The sequence below is a fragment of the Toxorhynchites rutilus genome, chromosome 2 (genome assembly GCF_029784135.1).
Source record: "Toxorhynchites rutilus septentrionalis strain SRP chromosome 2, ASM2978413v1, whole genome shotgun sequence".
Lineage (NCBI taxonomy): Eukaryota > Metazoa > Arthropoda > Insecta > Diptera > Culicidae > Toxorhynchites > Toxorhynchites rutilus.
In genome coordinates, this window is record NC_073745.1 from 66,382,203 (window position 1) to 66,401,370 (window position 19,168).

At 42.3% G+C, this 19,168-nt stretch overlaps 1 protein-coding gene across 1 annotated transcript in view; it reads right to left on the reverse strand.

Moving 5' to 3' along the window:
- Positions 1-252: 252 nt before the first annotated feature.
- Positions 253-19,168, reverse strand: part of LOC129767836 (ADP-ribosylation factor-like protein 5B) — a 57,821-nt gene continuing 38,905 nt past the window's right edge. Inside the window, exons 3-6 of the mRNA XM_055769074.1 lie at positions 1,816-1,908; positions 1,186-1,311; positions 1,018-1,127; positions 253-958 (exon numbers count right to left, since the gene is read on the reverse strand). Coding sequence (XP_055625049.1) covers positions 910-958; positions 1,018-1,127; positions 1,186-1,311; positions 1,816-1,908 — 378 coding nt within the window. The 3' untranslated portion in view covers positions 253-909. The remainder of the gene's footprint in view (positions 959-1,017; positions 1,128-1,185; positions 1,312-1,815; positions 1,909-19,168) is intronic.

The window sequence follows — 19,168 nt, forward strand, 5'->3', positions numbered from 1 at the left end:
TTTCAACATTCGGATAAGAAATCAGGAAAACCCGTTATTTTTCCAGATTAAGGTTCCCCCTTAATCAAAGACCTATTATAATCAATTCCAATTTCCCATCTTTAGGTTTCATCCCGCACTTTGAATTGCCATCATCTCACACTAGAGCCCTCTTCATATCAGAGATAATACTATAACGAACTAAATGAAATATTTCAACCGGAATTCTGAAATATTTCTACTCTATACACAGAGAAAAGCAAAAAAACACGTTAATCAGCTTTCATCTTTTTTTTTATTAACTAATATTGTAAGTATATCTTTTTCGTCTTTTTTTTATAGAACTAAATAGTAACCAGATATAAAACACTTAACTAGGATGTAGGGGGAACTGAGGGGGTCATTGTCACCGAATTTCACATCTCTTCAGGTTTCTCGCTGTCTCTTTCACGTTTGCGTTATTTGAGTTTCGAGTCTTATCTCGTTCACGATTTGCTTATTAGTGTCTTTACGTCATCACATACACGGGAGGATGTTAGTATTTATCTACAGCACTTTGCATCAGGTCGACACAGATGGTGTCTTACGAAGCTTCAGTAGTAAACAACGGAAGCTGGGGGTGAGGCTCTTGAGTTATTTTGTTACTGACTTTTCCTCGTGATTCATCGTTACATTGTTATTCTCTTTATCGGTATACACGTTAAGAATAAATCTTGATTAGCTTAACCTATCTCTCTCTCTTTTTTTATGTTCCATCATGCGTATCGAGTCGACATCTTCCCTTTAAAGGAATTCCCCCGCCCGCAAATTCCAATTCCAACTGGAAGGCTAGAAGAATGGGCTGGAGCGGGACAAGGAAAAACGGCTTGCTGACTGCACACGAGATGAATCTACTAGCCTTGTGGTGTTTTACTGCTACTCGGGTGGATGTCATTTCTTCTTGATCCTTTGGGCTATCCATTCCAGGCCCTGGTAGAGACTGAAATGATTTTCTCCGATGCAGTAGGGGTCAATCGAATTACGAGAATGAATACATACCCTTCACCCGTTAACGCACAGCAGGACTGTATGTGCCACTGGTGCTTCTTGATTGAGGTTAGGTCTAGCTGTTTGGAAATCTCAGCTGCACTCATCGAATCTTTCATATCCTAAAATTGTGAAACTTTTATGAAGATTATCTCCCCGGGGGAACGGAACCGCACCCACCTGTTTATTGGCGTACACTAGCAGGCTCGCCTTGGTTAAGTCTTCATGCTGCAACATTTTGTACAATTCTTCCCGCGTCACCGCTAACCGTTCCCTGTCTGTCGAATCAATGACCATTATGATAAACTGCCCCACGATGACGCCAAAACGATGAATGAATGAATATGCATCAATGAATGCATCCAAAATAGAGAAGCAGGAAAGAAAAAAGGAAATAAAGTACATGAGAAAATTTTGTTTACAAAACGCTGAACAGTTGCGCCGTTGGCACCCACCAAAACGAGCAAATCATGTAATAAAATAAAAACAAGCACACAGTGCGCGCACATGTTCGAATCAAAAACCGAACCGCGCGTAGGGAGGATGGGATGCCCATTCGCCAGGGAACGAACGGTGAAGGAAGAAGAAAAAAAACGAAACATAACAAAACAACACACCACGCACATGTTTGGCATCCGCCGCCCGATTACGACGACCTTTGGACATTGTAGGCTCGAAGGAAAATGGTCACAACTCGAGCACACGGACTCGGACACGTAAAACATGTGGCGGTTTTGTTTGTAGGACAAGCAAGGGAGAATCGGGACAGGGGAGGGGAGGGGGGAAGCCCTCCCGGGATGGGTGACTTACCTCTGTGTTTGTATAATACGTACTCCACGCTGCCCGTAAGCTCTGCTGGCCGCCCAAATCCCACACCAGAAAGTGGATGTTTTTCCACACAATCTGCGAGTCAATTGTCCGTTGAGAAACATTTTGAGACCGTGGCACCCCGATGGATATGGTTGGTGGTTCCGATCGTTTGAAGGCACATAATGGATGGGGAATAAAGAGATACAGAACACGAATAAGTAAGTGCTGTGATTCGGTCAGAAGGAACGGCTGTTTAGCAGTTTTTGCCACTGGAAATTATAATTCTGCAAATTAGGTGAATAGTTACAGTTCAGTGCTTCTGAATACGACTGAATCCCGTAAACAATCTTTTCAGAGAGAGAAAGCTAGTTCATATTTTTAGCGGGACAGAACATTTTTTCGTATACAGAATAATATTTGTAACGCTCCAGCCCTAGGGGAGTTTGTTGAAAAACGACAATTTTATTTTTTTTCGACTCAACTAAATTTTACAGAAAGTGTATTAATATTAAAAACTACAGGGAAAATATACGCAGACACTCTTTTCATCGACAAACGAAGGAAGATTCAATTTCGGAACCCCCCTGTTTTGATAGTTAAGAACGTCAACCTGCAAGTTTCATACGTTTCATCAGGAGACGGATAAGTAATTTTTATTTTTTTTTTGAATACCTAACTGTTGTAAACCAGCATACATAGTACTTTTCAAATTCTTCTTGTAATTATCAGCATCCTTATTGCACAACCTAAAAAGAATTAAATCTGCAATTAGTAGTTTGGGTTCTGAGTCGAAAACCTAGACTATCGAATGTCATTCGAAAAGGTAATCTTTAATCTGTATTTATAGTCTGTACCTGAAATCGGAATTTGGGATTTAGAATCTGAATCTGAACTTTGTATTTCGGATCTGAAATTTAAAAATGAATCTCAAATGCAACATTCCCGTAAAATAATCCACATATTATACTGCAACTTTCACAGAACGGCTACAGAAAATCGCAATGGAACGAATTTTCACCTCAATTTTCAACCGAAAAACACAGTTAAAAACTTTTGGAGAAATTGTTCTTCCCATCCGGCTCGCAATGTGTTGTACTTTGACCAGTATTAAAATAACTCTCTAGTGAAACGTTTGGTAGCCCTGAAAAGCGCCAATGGATGCATTCTTGTTTTCGTCAGAACAAAATGGTCATATGTCGAAATTTGTTCCCTTATTTTACCACTGCACTCTTCTAGACAAACTGAATGCGGCCAGAGGCAATTTTGCATCAGTATCATAACTCAGGGTGTCGACTCAAAATCCGAAAAAAGTTTCCCTGATATTCCCTGATTTTACAGAAATTTTTCAAAAAAATTCCAGATGTAGACTAGTAATCAAATTTTCGACTCGTTTTGTAATTGTAGTTCCTAAAATATTCATTAACTGAAACAATAATTTTTGTGATCGACTCTCGATATTTTTCAATAAATGAATTGTTTGTGATTTTCAATTTATTTAATTTTTATTTTTAAGTTAAACAACGACTGAGAGGTGTAGTAAGAGGTAAGAAAGTGAATTTATCAATACAGTTCAAAGTTGTCTTCAATGAAAATGACAAAACCAGTCATTTTCATTTTGATTCGGATCAATCCCACGAAAATGTCATGATTGTACCGAAACGATTTTCCTTGCAATTTTTCAGCTTTCTTCTGTGCGTTTTCCGAAATTTTCTTAGTTTCACCTCTGGAGATTTCGCTTGTGCCTCTCGTAGGCGTTTAATTAAATTTGATGCATTTAAGGCAAAAGCTTCGACTTTTTTAAATATTGGTGCTATCCCTCCTCCAAAGTGAAACATAGCATCATAAACTTGTCGCATAGCACAACCGTTCCCTCACACGTTTTGTTTTCATAAAAACATTGATTTCCAAAAATTGTTCAATCGTTCGTTTTTCAGATCATAGTGACTTCTGTTGCTATCAATATTGTTTCCGTGCTGAGTGCTGAGTGAAATTCAGAAGCGATTCAAACGCTTCTCGACTAGTTTTCCAGCCAATTTTTGGTCGGAATCAACGAAGAATGCTAACGAGCTAAAAAGAGGATACGGCTTTCATCGCAGGATACATCAACGCATCATAAGCTTCAAACCCGTATTAATAACACACACATTTAACTAACTATGCGCACAAGAAAAATTCGCGAAAAGTTTTTTGCTTATTATTCATTCCAAAAAAAATGAAAACAATCTCTATTACAAACGTCGCAAAATTGAGTGTACACCTTAAATTTCTCGAAACAAATTAACCTTTTTAGGTAAGATCTTTGCGGATAAGCATACTTTTTTTCGTCAATGGGTGATGTCAATACCAAACCCCTGCTTGGGCAGTTAGAGGAAATAGATATATATTGTTACACGTACAACGATAATAAGTAAGGCTTGTCGAGAAAAGACATTGCGGGAAATAGCAGCTGCTGTAGGAAGAACACACTCTACAGTAAACAAAATCATAAACAAGTGGAAATACGAAGGAACCATGGAAAATCTCCCGGGTAGAGGACGCAAATGGATCCTATCTCCTGGTGATGAACGAGTAATTTTGCGAACATTGCGGAAGAACCCTATAACAAGCATTCCTAAATTGCCTATCGAAATAGCCGGCATCATTGGAAGACCTGTCAGCGCAGACACTGTCCGGAGAGCAGCATACAGGAACAAATCTCAAAAGTGAATATGAAAAAAACGTCTACAGTTTGCTAAGGCATATGTAAACCGACCTAAGGAGTTCTGGAACAAGGTCTTTTATACGGATGAGCCGAAAACCAATATCTTGAATCGACTGAAAGACAAATGTGGAGGAAATCAGGATCGATGCTCCTGGTTCAACATTTGGTTCCCACAGTAAAACACGACAGCAGCAGTTAGCAGTCAGTCAGTATGGTACATTGGCAGCTTCTGGATCTGGGTGCAATAAATGTATCTATGATGGTTAGACACTCCTCCCCCCTCGCTGAGGGGGGGGGGCTGCCATACAAATGAAAAACAAATTTCTGCATTGCTCAAGAATTAATCAAGCAAATGAAACCAAATTTTTTAGGGTGCAAAAAATGTTTCTATGGTGGTTAAACACTCCTCCCCCCTCTCTAAGAGGGGGCTGCCATACAAATGAAACACAAATTTCTGCATTACTCGAGAAAAAATCAAGTAAATGAAACCAAATTAGGCACATGGAGGTTTAAGGGTGCAATAAATAATTCTATGGTGGTTAGACACTCCTCCCTCCTCTCTAAGGGGGGGGGGTGTGGCCGCTATACAAATGAAACACAAATTTCTGCATTACTCGAGAATTAATCAAGATAATGGAGCCAAATTTGGCATGTGAAGGTTTTAGGGGGCACGAAACGTTTCTATGATGGATACACTCCTCCCCCTCTCTAAGTAGGGCTGCCATACCAATGAAATACAAACTGCTGCATAACTCTAGAACTAATCAAGCACAATTTGGGATGTGAGGGTTTTTTGGTATGAGAAATGTTTCTGGTATGACACCCCTCCCTCCTCTGGAATGGAGAAGGTGTCCCATAAAAATGTTACACATATTTCAACCAAAAATATTCCAATCAAACATGACAATTGAAAATTTCCGGAAAACTCTGAAGGAAAAAGGGAAAATTCGGAAAATTTAATTCCCATATGTTCTACAATTACATAGTGACAAGCGTTGTTAGTCCATTTGATGTTTGCGCTAACGAAATATCTTCTTCGATCTATACCAATAAAAATGGATTGCCGAATATGTTGATAAGAGCAAAACTCGAGGAAGGAATTGTCAGATTTATGGCTGTCTTTATTCTATCATATTTTCTGTATCAAACATTTATTTCATGTAACGGAGAAATATGTTATTTGCAAGTGGTTGAAAAATCTTGAACGAGAATTGTATCAGAAAATAATCTGATATTATTATACTGAGTTTTGGTAAAAGTACTAGGAATTTTATAGTAAAAGGTAAATTCAACGGGGTCGATTAGAAGATCAATCAATGAACATGCGATTTGACCCATAAAGTTGCGCTTAGTAAAAAACGTGAATGTTTGAAGGTATTGATAACAAAAAACAAATTTTGAGCGGGACGAAGTTTACCGGGTCAGCTAGTATCTGTATAAAAATTCTGTATCGAAGAATTAAGGAAAAATGAAAATAAAGGTTTGTTCTCATTTGGAATTTATTTTTCTTATTTATGGATTGTTAAAGTCGTATCAATGCAACAGAATAAATCATAAAAAGGTTCTGTCATAATCATCTGAATTGTAATGATGTTTTTTTTTATTTGAATCGTTCATTTTTACAGGCTCAGTTACATAGGTTTAAAGGAGCCGAACTCCTTACTGTATTGTTACTAGTATATATACATTTTTCCTTAATTCTAATGTTAATAATATAGGAAACCGATTACTCGCGGTCAACTCGAGTTTAGAAGGGTGACATATTTTCTTCAGGAAAAGGAGGGGATATGAGGATATGTTGACAATGATCACACTCACACTCTCAATCACACTCATCACACTCAATTCTTAAACCTATCTTATATCTAATATGTATTTACATTTCATCTTATTCTTAAGAAGGGATCCGATCTCTCACAAAGGAAAAGGAAAAGGAAAAACTAAGGGTATAAGGACAAACACACACGAAGATCGATAGCTTTAAGGAATACATATATTTGGGACATGTAATCAAGGTCTAACCGAGCCAACACGTCTCTCACCGGCACCATGGGCTGCCTTCCTCGGGCCCGAAGGGTGACTACTAAATTCGATCTGGCGACAAGATACAGCTCGCACGACCAAACAACGTGCTCGATGTCGTGGTAACCTTGGCCACAAACACAAAGATTGTTGTCGGCAAGATTAATACGAAAGAGTAGTGCATCTAACGAACAGTGATTGGACATGAGTCGGGAGAAGGTGCGAATAAAGTCCCGACTCAAGTCCAGACTTTTGAACCATGGTTTGAGGCTAACCTTAGGGATAATCGAGTGGAGCCACCGGCCCAATTCATCTTCGTTCCATTTGCGTTGCCAGTTAACTATGGTATTTTTGCGGACTAAAGAATAAAATTCATTGAAGGCGATTTGACGCTGATAAATATCGCCTTCAATTGCACCTACCTTTGCTAATGAGTCAGCCCTCTCATTACCCAGAATTGAGCAATGTGAAGGGACCCAGACAAAGGTAATGACATAACAGCGTCTGGATAAAGCACTCAAAATTTCTCGTATTCTCTCAAGGAAGTACGGCGAGTGCTTTTCCGGCCTCACTGAACGGATAGCTTCGACAGAGCTAAGACTATCCGTTACAATGTAATAGTGTTCAACAGGTCGTGAGGCGACGCTGTCCAGCGCCCAGTGTATCGCTGCCAATTCAGCAATATACACTGAGCAAGGATTCTGAAGACTGTGTGAGGTGCTAAAAAATTCGTTGAACACTCCAAATCCTGTGGACTCATTCATAGAGGACCCATCAGTAAAGTACATATTATCACAATTGATATCCCCATACTTTGCATCGAAGATCGTTGGAACGATCCTCGATCGAAGATAATCTGATGTTCCATGGATATCCTGCTTCATGGTCAGATCAAAATGCACAGAGGAATTGATGTAGTCAGGAAAACAAACACGGTTGGGAATATACGAAGAAGGATTAACCTGCATGGAGACGAATTCATGATATGAGCTCATGAATCCAGAATGAAAATTTAGCTCGATCAGCTGCTCAAAATTTCCGATCACCAATGGGTTCATAACCTTACACCGGATGAGGAACCGAAGAGATAATAAATTGAAGCGATCTTTTAGTGGGAGTACGCCTGCCAAAACCTCGAAACTCATGGTATGCGTTGAGGGCATACATCCCAACGCGATACGGAGACAAGGATACTGAATTCGCTCGAGTTTAATGAGGTGTGTTTTGGCAGCTGATTGAAAACAGAAACTGCCATACTCCATCACTGAGAGAATAGTTGTTCGATACGACATTATAAGATCTTCGGGATGGGCTCCCCACCAGGTGCCGGTAATTGTACGGAGAAAGTTTATTCTTTGTTGACATTTTTTACTCAGATACCTAATATGGGCCCCCCAAGTACATTTAGAGTCGAACCAGACCCCAAGATACTTGAATGACATAGCATGAGTGATCGGTTTACCCAAAAGTTGAAGCTTTGGTTTTGCTGGCTAATGCTTCCTAGAAAAAACCACCATCTCTGTTTTCTTTGGCCCAAGCCAATGGCCCAGGTTGAAACATTGTTCAAAGTATCTTGTAAGGGTCCTTGCAGGTCGGATTCGTTTAATCCTACGACAGACACCACTCCATCATCTGCAAGTTGTCTTAGGCTGCAATTTTGTGTAAGGCAATTGTCGATGTCGCTTACATAGAAGTTGTACAAAAGGGGGCTTAAACATGAGCCCTGGGGGAGGCCCATGTAAGAGACCCGACTTACTGCCGAATCTCCGTGAGAAAAGTTCAAATGTTTCTCACAAAGCAAGTTATATAACATATTATTCAATAGAGGCGGCAGACCCCGAGAGTGTAATTTGTATGACAAAACCTCTATTGAAACAGAATCAAAGGCCCCCTTTATGTCCAAGAATACTGAAGCCATTTGTTTTTTTTCGGCGTAAGCCATTTGAATTTCTGAAGAAAGCAACGCAAGACAATCATTCGTCCCCTTGCCCCTGCGGAACCCATATTGTGTATCTGAGAGTAGGCCATTCGTTTCAACCCATCGATCAAGGCGAAACAAGATAATTTTCTCCAACAATTTCCGTATACAAGACAGCATTGCTGTTGGGCGGTACGAATTGAAGTCGGACGCGGGTTTTCCGGGTTTTTGAATAGCTATAACTCGTACTTGTCTCCAATCATCTGGAACAATATTATGCTCCAGAAACCGATTGAATAAGTTCAACAAGCGATGTGTCGCCACATCAGGGAGACTTTTCAGCAAGTTGAACTTAATTCTATCCGATCCCGGAGCAGAATTGTTACATGAAAGGAGAGCAAGAGAGAATTCTACCATCGAAAACTCGGAATCAAGATCGCACCTATCGCAGGTATATCTCGAATAATTCTTTGCACTGGAGCGGAATCGGGACAAACCTTTCGTGCAAAATTAAAAATCCATCGATGTGAATATTCCTCGCTTTCATTGGATGAAGAGCGATTTCTCATGTTTCGAGCCACTTTCCATAATTTTTTCATTGACGTTTCTCGTGATAAACCTCCCACGAAATTAAGCACGTTTTTTCCCTTTGATCAAGTTTTTAAATTGATTTTCAAGGTCCAAATACGTCTGAAAATTTTCAGGGGTTCCACGTTTCCGAAAAGCTTTAAATGCATTCGATTTATCTCCATAAAGCTTGGAACACTGGCCATCCCACCATGGATTGGGAGGCCTTCGACGAATAGTGGAACCTGGGATGGGTTTCGTTTGAGCGCGAACCGCGCTGTCATAGATCAAACGAGAAATGAAGTTATACTCCTTCAATGGAGGCAAACCATCTCTGGAATTGATGGCTAGAACAATCGCGTCCGCATATTTTTTCCAGTCAATGTGTCTTGTGAGGTCGTATGCCATGTTTATTGATTCAGAAGAATTCGACCCAATGGTGATGGAAATTTTGATTGGCAAGTGATCACTACCGTTGGGATCCTGGATTACATTCCACTTGCAATCTAACGATAGTGAATTCGAGCAAAGCGAGAGGTCAAGAGCACTTGGGTTAGCAGGAGGTTTAGGCACACGTGTTGTTTCCCCAGTGTTCAAAACGGTCATATTGAAGCTGTTACAAAGGTCATATATCAACGATGAACGATTATCGTCGTACGGTTCCCCCCAGGCAGTTCCGTCAGAGTTTTAGTCTCCCAAGATTAATCGTGGCTCAGGAAGGAGTGAGCACATGTCAACAAGTTGCTTGCGACTAACCGCAGCTCTCGGAGGCCAATACAAGCTGACTATACAGAGGTCTTTGCCTCTGATGTTTGCATGACAAGCAACAGCTTCGATCCCTCCAATAGGCGGAAGGTCAATTCTAAAAAATGAGTGACACTTATTGATCCCCAATAGTACCCCTCCGTATCTGTCATTGCGGTCCAAGCGTATTATATTAAAATCGTGGAAAGAGAGATCATTTTAAGAAGAGAGCCAGGTTTCGGATAGAGCAAAAACATCACAATTGAGTTTATGAATTAGAAATTTGAATGTATCCAATTTAGGCATAAGACTACGACAATTCCACTGTAAAACAGTGATATCTCCGACCTCTCTATTTAAATTAGACATCAAGAAAGATAATCATTGCAAGGAGGGGCCATGTTTGCATCAATTGCTGCAAAATTGTCTTTAATACTGGAAGCATTGCGGTTACAATGGTTCTGATGGAGTCGGAAACATTAAAACACGTGAAGATTTGATCCACAAGGTCAGACAACTTTATAAATCCCGATTGGGAAGTTGAACTTGACGGAAAAATAGGGACAGTTGGGGTTTTTGATGTCCCCTCGAGTGCTGGGTCGTTCGAAGGTGAACTATTACCATGGAGGCCAGGAGGGACCTGATTTTGCTTATCCGCTGCACTCGATTTTTTGGGCAAGCTAACAGAGGGTATCACCGGAGGGACTTGTCCTTGAACTTTGGGAGTGGTCACATTTTTGCGCCGGGGATTCCCTTGAGAAATAAACGGCGTGCCCCCGTTAGCTGTATCCGCTTCCATTTCGTCAACTGGCAACGTAGCGAAGACATTGTGTGTATTGATTGGTTGTTGTTCTTGAGCCAGTGGAGAAGCGCCCTTCAAAATTTCTGCGAAAGTGCGTTTAGAGCGTTCCCTCAAAGAGCGCTTCTGTTTCTCCCAGCGAGCCTTGTATGTTTCACAAGCTGAGAGCACGTGTGGGGATCCCCCGCAATATGGGCACATATGCTCAGTCGCACTGCAGGATTTCCCCTCATGTTGTTCTCCGCAAGTGGCACATCGTTCTTTATTGGCACAATAAGCAGCCGTGTGGCCAACTGACTTGCACTTTAGACAAGTCATTGGCTTTGAAATAAAAAGTCGCACGGCTAACCTCAATTTATCTACCATCACGTAGTCAGGGAGAGCTGAACCAGCGAAGGTGACTCGAAACGAGTTGGACGGCGTAAATTTCTTTTCTTCTCCTTCATGGGAGACTGTTCCGAGCTGGCGGCAACCCAAGATCTTAACAGTCGTCGAGGGCAGTTTTTTAAAACGGCCGGAACGGCGGAATACTCGTAATGTATTCGCACGTCAAGCCCGTTTCGGTTATCACACCCTCAATTTCGACTATGTGAGAGGGAATGTAAACCCGATACTCAATTGTAAAATTCTGATCGACAACAATCTTGTTTGCGTCTTTTCGATCAGTCACGACAACTCGCAATTTGTTTGGTCTAACCTTCGAAATTTCCGAAACGGAGGTACACCTTGCCAGATCTTTCGCGATCTGCATGACTCTCAACGCCTTTCCATTTGGCTTAGGCCTGAAGAAAACAACCCAGGGACCAGTTCCGGGCGCATCTTCTGGATAGACCTTTACACCGTGAGTGGGAATAACAGGGGGGGAAGGCGAGGACGGGGATTGAGAGTGGGAAGGCGAAGGTTGAGAAGGATTGGGAAGAACAGAGGGAGAAGACGAGGTTGAAGGTAGAGTGGGATCGTTAAGGGCAGATGGGAGATTTGCTAGTTTTTTGGAGGGAGGCTTGGTAGGGTTAGGTGACTCGTCCCCAGAAGAAGTATCTTCCGTATTTGGAACACGTTTGAGTGACATTTTTTATCCGTTAGGAGGGAACTAGAGTCAGAGACCTCCATATCCGAAGGTCCCCCACTCTCTGCCATTTTAAATTTTCACTTATATTCTAAGTATTTTTTTAAACAATATTTCACAATAATATAATTCACAAAAACAAAAAAAAAATAATAATTATTAAATATTTTCTCTCAGTATATTTGATGTTATTCACCTATGAACGCACTCCAGTGCAGATGAACGGGAGCGTGCTGAAAGCTCGTTGGTGGTGGGAATGTGCCTACGACACCACTACACACAGTCGTCGGTGAAAGCTTACCCGCACTGTCACTGTTGGCACGATGACTCGGCGAAATCTCCAATGTCGGCGAAGCAGCGACAAAACAAAAACCAATGCTTGGCTTTCCGAGGATGAAAGCCTCTATCCACTTGCAGGCAGGGCACTTCACTCACTATCCAGATAGCGAAATGAACTCTTCAGCGGCAAAAAAAAAACAACAATCACGCGGTAACCGATAACGGAACTTGGACGCGACTTTCCTTCGTCTGGTTACTTCGGGCAATCGGCGAAGAATGTAATGATGTTTATACATGGTTTTGTTGAACATTGCCTTCCAATATTGCATCAATTTCATCCTTGAAGCTTCTCCATGAGCCGATACATATTTTTTCGCTTTCAAAATAAAGTCTATAATTGTGGGTGCCAACCGTTTTCCGGACTTTGTTTTGTTGGCATTATGAAGCGAAAATGTTCGCTCAACACACGCTGATGAATGTTACCAAAATGTGTCTTAAATCCTGTTTCAGTTGAAATTTGGTCGCATAAAGTAGGACATTTCTCAGTGTTGACGTTTCTATAGTGTTCAATGAGAGATGTGAGCCGTTTAAGTAGATCCAACTGAAATGCACTATAGTTGCGATAATATGGGTAAAAGCTTAACTCTAGATTTTACGCAATACGTATAATAATTGCGTACAATGGAATAAAGCAGGCATTGTGCTTTGCAAGAGCTTTAGGGCACTTTTTGAATTTAATCGTTTTTTGTCTCCGTTAGAGTGCAGTTCGGCCACCGTAAATTAAATGTAAAAATTATATGTATTTATGTATGAAGTTCAATTAAATGTAGTAATAGTCTGTTAGTGTATAGTCTAAAATTGTAATAAAATGTGTAGTCATTGGTGCTAACAGTGTTCTTAATTGAAAAATCGAACAACGAAATTCGCTTCATACTCGGGGATAGATTTCGCGTAGTGAACAAAAGCTACTAGCAAAAGGGGACCATCACGGAATCCGGCACAAATTGAAACACGACCACTTATGCGTCGCAACATTTGGTGCCGTGACCAGGATTCAGTGTTTCAAGGATCAATTCCGGAAGTCCCAACTGCTTCTGATATCGGAACAATAGGATGGACAGGAACAATGCGCCATTCTTGATGCGCGAATTCAAAGAGCGTATTCAAATGAATAGTCTGTATTGTTGAGGCGCCATCAATTCGCGCAATTTCAATTTGGAACAGGAAATTGGATTTGGATTTTGGAATTTAATTTATACAAGGCTTGTTGAACAGCCTCAAAAGGTGAGAGTCTGTCCAACAAAACAAAATTAAATTGTACGTTCTACGTGGTCGTTTTTTCTGTTCCGGTATACATTTCGGTGGCTGAATAATTTGGAGCGGAGACACGGTGTATGGCTGGCTGGAGTAATCTACTGGAAGACCAGAATTAGGATTTGTCACCAACGCGGATTACTGGAGTGATAACAATTTTGGTTCGTCGTTCCAACGGATATTTATTCGAAAAATACAAGGCCTACTTGACAGGCTCACAAGGTGAGTACCTGTCCAAATAAATTTTTCGAATCAGGAAAGTGCTTCGCTTGTCGTATATTACAGCTCATAGAAAGGCGGCGTGGATTATACTACCGGTAGTGGAGTTGGGATAGTGGCTCTCAACTTCTGGCTAGCTGGGCCTATTCTGCGCTGGATTTATATTTGTGCCTTCAACCTGTGGCTTGGACGAGTGCAATATTCGTCACATCGATACAACCGAGAGAATTTGAAATACAAGGCCTGATTGACAGGCTCACAAGGTGAGTACTTGTCCAAAACTTCATTTGTCTCTCGAAGGGTGCTTCTCTTGTTGCTCTCCTAGGAATCGTACTGGCTACTTTCATTTCGTTTCATCATGGGAAAGAAGCTGAAACCAAAATTGCACGTGAGGGACAACATCGTCGACTTTCTTCGCCGCACGGAGCAATTTAACCTGGAATACCGTTCTACAAACGAAAGCCAAATCAAGCTTCGTCTGGAGAAACTCGAAGCGAAATGGGACGAATTCGAGGAGATTCAGCGAGAGATAGAAGAATTAGAGGAGCACGAGGAGAATGTAGAAGAGCACCGTCAGATTAGGGCAGAATTTGAGGAAAAATATTTCCAGGTAAGGGCAGGGTTGGAGAGCAAACTACCGCGAAAATTAGTAGAACAGGCAGAGCAATCCTCAAGTACTTTCTCTACACCTGGCGCTGGGAGCAACGCACACACATTCGTACGCTTGCCACAAATCAGCCTGCCTGAGTTCGATGGGAACTATGAAAACTGGCTACAGTTCCATGACACTTTTCGCGCTTTAATTGATTCTTCGTCTGAGTTGTCTAATATACAGAAATTTCATTATCTGCGGGCTGCTCTTAAGGGTGATGCGCTGAAACTAATCGATGCTTATCCGATGAGTGACGCAAATTACAGGGTTGCTTGGGATGGCTTGGTTATACGATTCTCCAATACTTATCTATTGAAAAAACGGCACCTCAACGCACTTCTGGAATATCCTAAAATAAAAAAGGAATCAGCGATCGGCATTCACGACATAATAGACTGCTTTGAGCGCAATACAAAAATTCTTGACCAATTAAGAGAGGCGACAAGTGGTTGGGGGGCTATGTTGACGCACGTATTAGTTTCGAAACTCGACGACGTGACACAGAAGCACTGGGAGGCACATGCGACGCAGCACGAGAATCCATCCTATGCGATGCTGGTGGACTTCCTGAAGAAACAGACACGAGTGTTAGATGCAGTCAATGTTGATCAACGCACATCCGTCGTGCACTCGGCGGCTCCATCACATTCAACTAAAACACATGCAGCTAAGGTGTCGGTCAACTCGGCGACCGACAACAAGGGTCCAAGTTGTGTCTCGTGTGGGGAACAGCATTTCATATCACGGTGTTCCAAATTTAACAATTTTACAGTGGACAAGCGTTTGAAATTGGCGAATTCAAAACGACTTTGTTCCAATTGTCTGGGCAGAAACCACATGGCACGGGATTGTCCTTCGAAATTCAGATGTAGAACGTGCTCGAAAAAGCATCACACATTCCTGCATCCTGGATTTCCTGGTTCTGGTTCCTCTCCTTCTCCCACAATGGATAACCCATCAACATCTGGAGATGCATCGAACTCCGGTGGATCAGGGTCTAGTTCGGTGACATCAATTTCGACAAACTTGGCATTGGGTTCTCATGATACGCACGTCTTTCTTCTTACCGTGCTGTTGAAGGGGAAGGACAAATGGAATAGGCCCCACTTCGCGAGGGCAATGTTGGATAGTGGTTCCCAGGCAAATCTGATGTCAGAAAATCTTTGCCAATTGCTTAAACTTCCGCGACGCAACAAGAGGGTAGCAATTTCTGGCATAGGGCGATCGCATCATCAAACTGCTTGTGAGGTATCTGCAACCATTGCTTCGAGAATTTTCGATTTCCATCAACCAATGGATTTTCTGGTGATGAATCGTATTACAGATGATCAACCTTCCACATCGATTCATTTTCAACAGTGGAAACCGCCACCAGATATGGAGCTTGCTGATCCAGGTTTCGCCACTCCTGGTTCGATTGACATGGTTCTTGGGTCGCAATATTTTTACGATTTTCATCGTTTGGATGGTGGCCGGATCCAGGTGCGAAAGGTTGGCAACTCATTGCCAATATTTATCAACACCGTCTTTGGTTGGGTGGCTGCTGGTGAAGTCGATCGGCAGAGACAGGATACACGGGTGAGCTGCAACGCAGCGTTTACGGATCCATTAGATGAAGCGATTGAAAAATTCTGGGTCATTGAAGAACTGCCGGGTAAAAAACTCCGCTCTCGGGAGGAAGAAGATTGCGAAATGCATTTTCAAAATACTGTGCACAGGGATGAATCAGGTCGCTATGTTGTACGTTATCCAAAACGTGTAGACTTCCACCAATTAGTAGGCGAATCGGAAAGCACAACACTCAGAAGATTTCAACATCTGGAAAGGCGTTTGGAAAAAGATGAAGATTTAAGAAAATGCTACAATCAATTCATGGGAGAATACTTAAAGATGGGTCACATGAAACTGGTAAACAACGAGGTCCAAATGAATGAAACGCGAACGGTCTGTTTTCTCCCGCATCATCCGGTTTTTAAGGAATCCAGTTCGACAACCAAGGTCAGGGTAGTTTTCGACGGCTCAGCAAAAACATCAACGAATTACTCCCTCAATGATGCTCTTCTAACGGGTCCGGTTGTGCAGGATGAATTGGTAGATTTAATGGTTCGCTTCCGAAAACATTCCGTCGCTGTTGTAGCGGATGTAGAAAAAATGTATCGCCAGATTCGTGTCCACTCTGAGGATGCAGCTCTCCAACGAATATTTTGGAGATTTAATCAATCCGATCCTATCAAACAGTATGAGCTTCAGACAATAACTTACGGTTTGTCTCCATCCTCATTTTTGGCCACCCGGGTTCTTCAGCAGCTTGCTAACGATGCTGGAGAAAAATATAAACTAGCCGCAAAGGCACTGAAAAACGATTTTTTCATGGATGACTTCCTATCGGGAGCCGATAACGTCGAAAATGCTATACTACTGAGAAACGAAATGCAATCAATAATGGCAGAAGCAGGATTTCCCCTACGAAAATGGAATTCAAATCAACGTGCCGTTCTAGAAGACTTGAATCATGGTGAAACCGATCCATCAACAACACTTCATCTAGTGTCAGAAACGACAGTCAAAACTCTGGGAGTCGTCTGGGAGACGGAACCAGACTTACTATGCATTGATGTACGAGCCACAACTAACAACGATGATTGGACGAAACGAAAAATCTTTTCTGCAATTGCCCAACTTTACGACCCGCTCGGGCTCGTGTCACCGGTTATATCGTGGGCAAAAATCCAGATGCAAAGATTATGGTCGGCAGGTATCGGATGGGACGATCCCGTGCCAAAAGAAATCGCAACACGGTGGAGAGAATTTTATGCCCAGCTAGCAGTTTTGAAAAACTTTAAAGTACATCGTTGCTTTCTAGCACCACAACAAAAGGACGTGCAGTTTCACGTATTTAGCGACGCCTCTGAAGCAGGCTATGGTGCGTGTATCTACGCTCGATCATCGACCAGTGAGGATGGCAAAATAAACATACAGCTCATCGCTTCGAAATCACGCGTAACACCACTAAAACGACTCAGCCTTCCGCGATTGGAGCTATGTGCTGCACTATTAGGAGCGAAACTCTACGCTAAGGTCTCTGCAGCGCTGGGAATGGAGGGAATTCCTTGCTGGTTCTGGTCAGATTCGATGGTTGTCCTGCACTGGATTCAAGCTCCACCCAATACATGGCAAACATTCGTAGGCAACCGCACTGCAGAAATTCAACTCCTCACACACGGACACACTTGGAACCACGTGAAAGGACCTGAAAACCCTGCTGATCACATTTCACGTGGGCTACTGCCGAGCGATTTCGTCTCACTTGAGAGCTGGCGTGTGGGTCCAGCTTGGCTGCATAAGAAGGAAGACGAATGGCCCAAACAAACACAGCTACACCCACCTGACGATGGAATTACTGAACGACGTAAAACAGTGCTGACATTAAATGTCCCCGAACCATTCCACTTGTTCGAACGTTATTCATCCTTTCAGCGTCTGGTGAGAGTTACCGCCTACGTCCTCCGCTTTATTAACATGTGTCGACTCAAAAGCAAAATCGTAGAACCATTCCTGACTACATCGGAGCTAGGAACTGCAAAAGATTCATTGGTCAAATGTGCGCAATCAGAAGTTTTCTCTGAGGAGATCAAATCCCTCAGAAAGAATCAAATTGTGTCGAAAAAATCTTATCTCAAATTGTTACATCCATTCGTTGATGAGAAAGGCATACTTCGGGTTGGTGGCCGGCTCAAGCATTCCACACAACATTACCAAACCAAGCACCCTTCAATTCTGCCATACAAACACCCACTATCGCGTCTCATCGCAGCGCATTTCCACACCCAAACCCTACACTCAGGTCCCCGCATGATCCTGGCATCCATGCGTCAGCAGTTCTGGCCAATCAGAGGTACGACACTCGCGAAACAAATCTTTCATAATTGCGTCAGATGTTTTCGCCACAACCCTGTTCCTATACAACAGCCTGTAGGGCAACTACCGACAGCACGCACTATCCCTGGCAGACCATTCACGATCACCGGAGTAGACTACTGTGGTCAAGTTTATCTCAAGCCCGTACACCGCCGAGCAGGTTCAAGAAAGGCATACATTGCAATTTTCGTTTGTTTTGCAACAAAGGCAGTCCACCTTGAACTCGTATGCGACTTATCGACAGAGTCCTTCCTAGCCACCCTACGTCGATTCATCGCTCGTAGAGGTACACCGGCGGAAATACACTCTGATAATGGAACCAATTTCCAAGGAGCAAAAAACCAACTGGCTGAACTTTACCATTTCCTGCAAAACAAAAATCATCAGCAAACAATAGCTAACAACTGCACAAATTCGGGAATAAAGTGGAGCTTTATTCCACCAAGAGCACCTAACTTTGGCGGCCTGTGGGAGGCAGGCGTGAAAACAGCGAAAACAACCTTGTCAAAAACAATTGGCAACACTCAACTGTCTTTTGAAGACTATTCCACAATTCTTACCCAAGTTGAGGCCAATATGAACTCACGGCCTCTCACATCATTATCCGACGATCCCACCGAATTAGACGTATTGACTCCAGGGCATTTTCTGACTGGCTCATCTTTAAACTGTCTGCCAGATCCAGATTATACGACCGTTCCAACACATCGTCTCAAGCATTTCCAGCAACTTCAAAAAATAGTGCAAGATCACTGGGCAAGATGGAAGAAGGAATACCTGACTGAGCTGAATAACCAACGTAGAAGATCAAACCGGCCAATACCCATCAACGTTGGCCAGGTAGTATTGTTGCAGGACGACCACAAATCTTCCATATCCTGGCCTTTGGCGAGGATTGAACACATTCATCCAGGAGAAGATGGAATTGCCCGTGTTGTGACGGTGAAGACAACAAATGGAACATACAAGAGATCCGTTTCTCGGATTTGTCCACTACCGTTTTCCGAGCACAACAGCACACCACTAAACGAAGTCATCATCACGTCCGAATGAGTGAAAAGAGAACACAAATAGGGATATGGTTTTAAAATTCATTTATTAGCATAAACACTTGTTAACATTCTAATGTGATCACCACTGCACTATGTACTCTG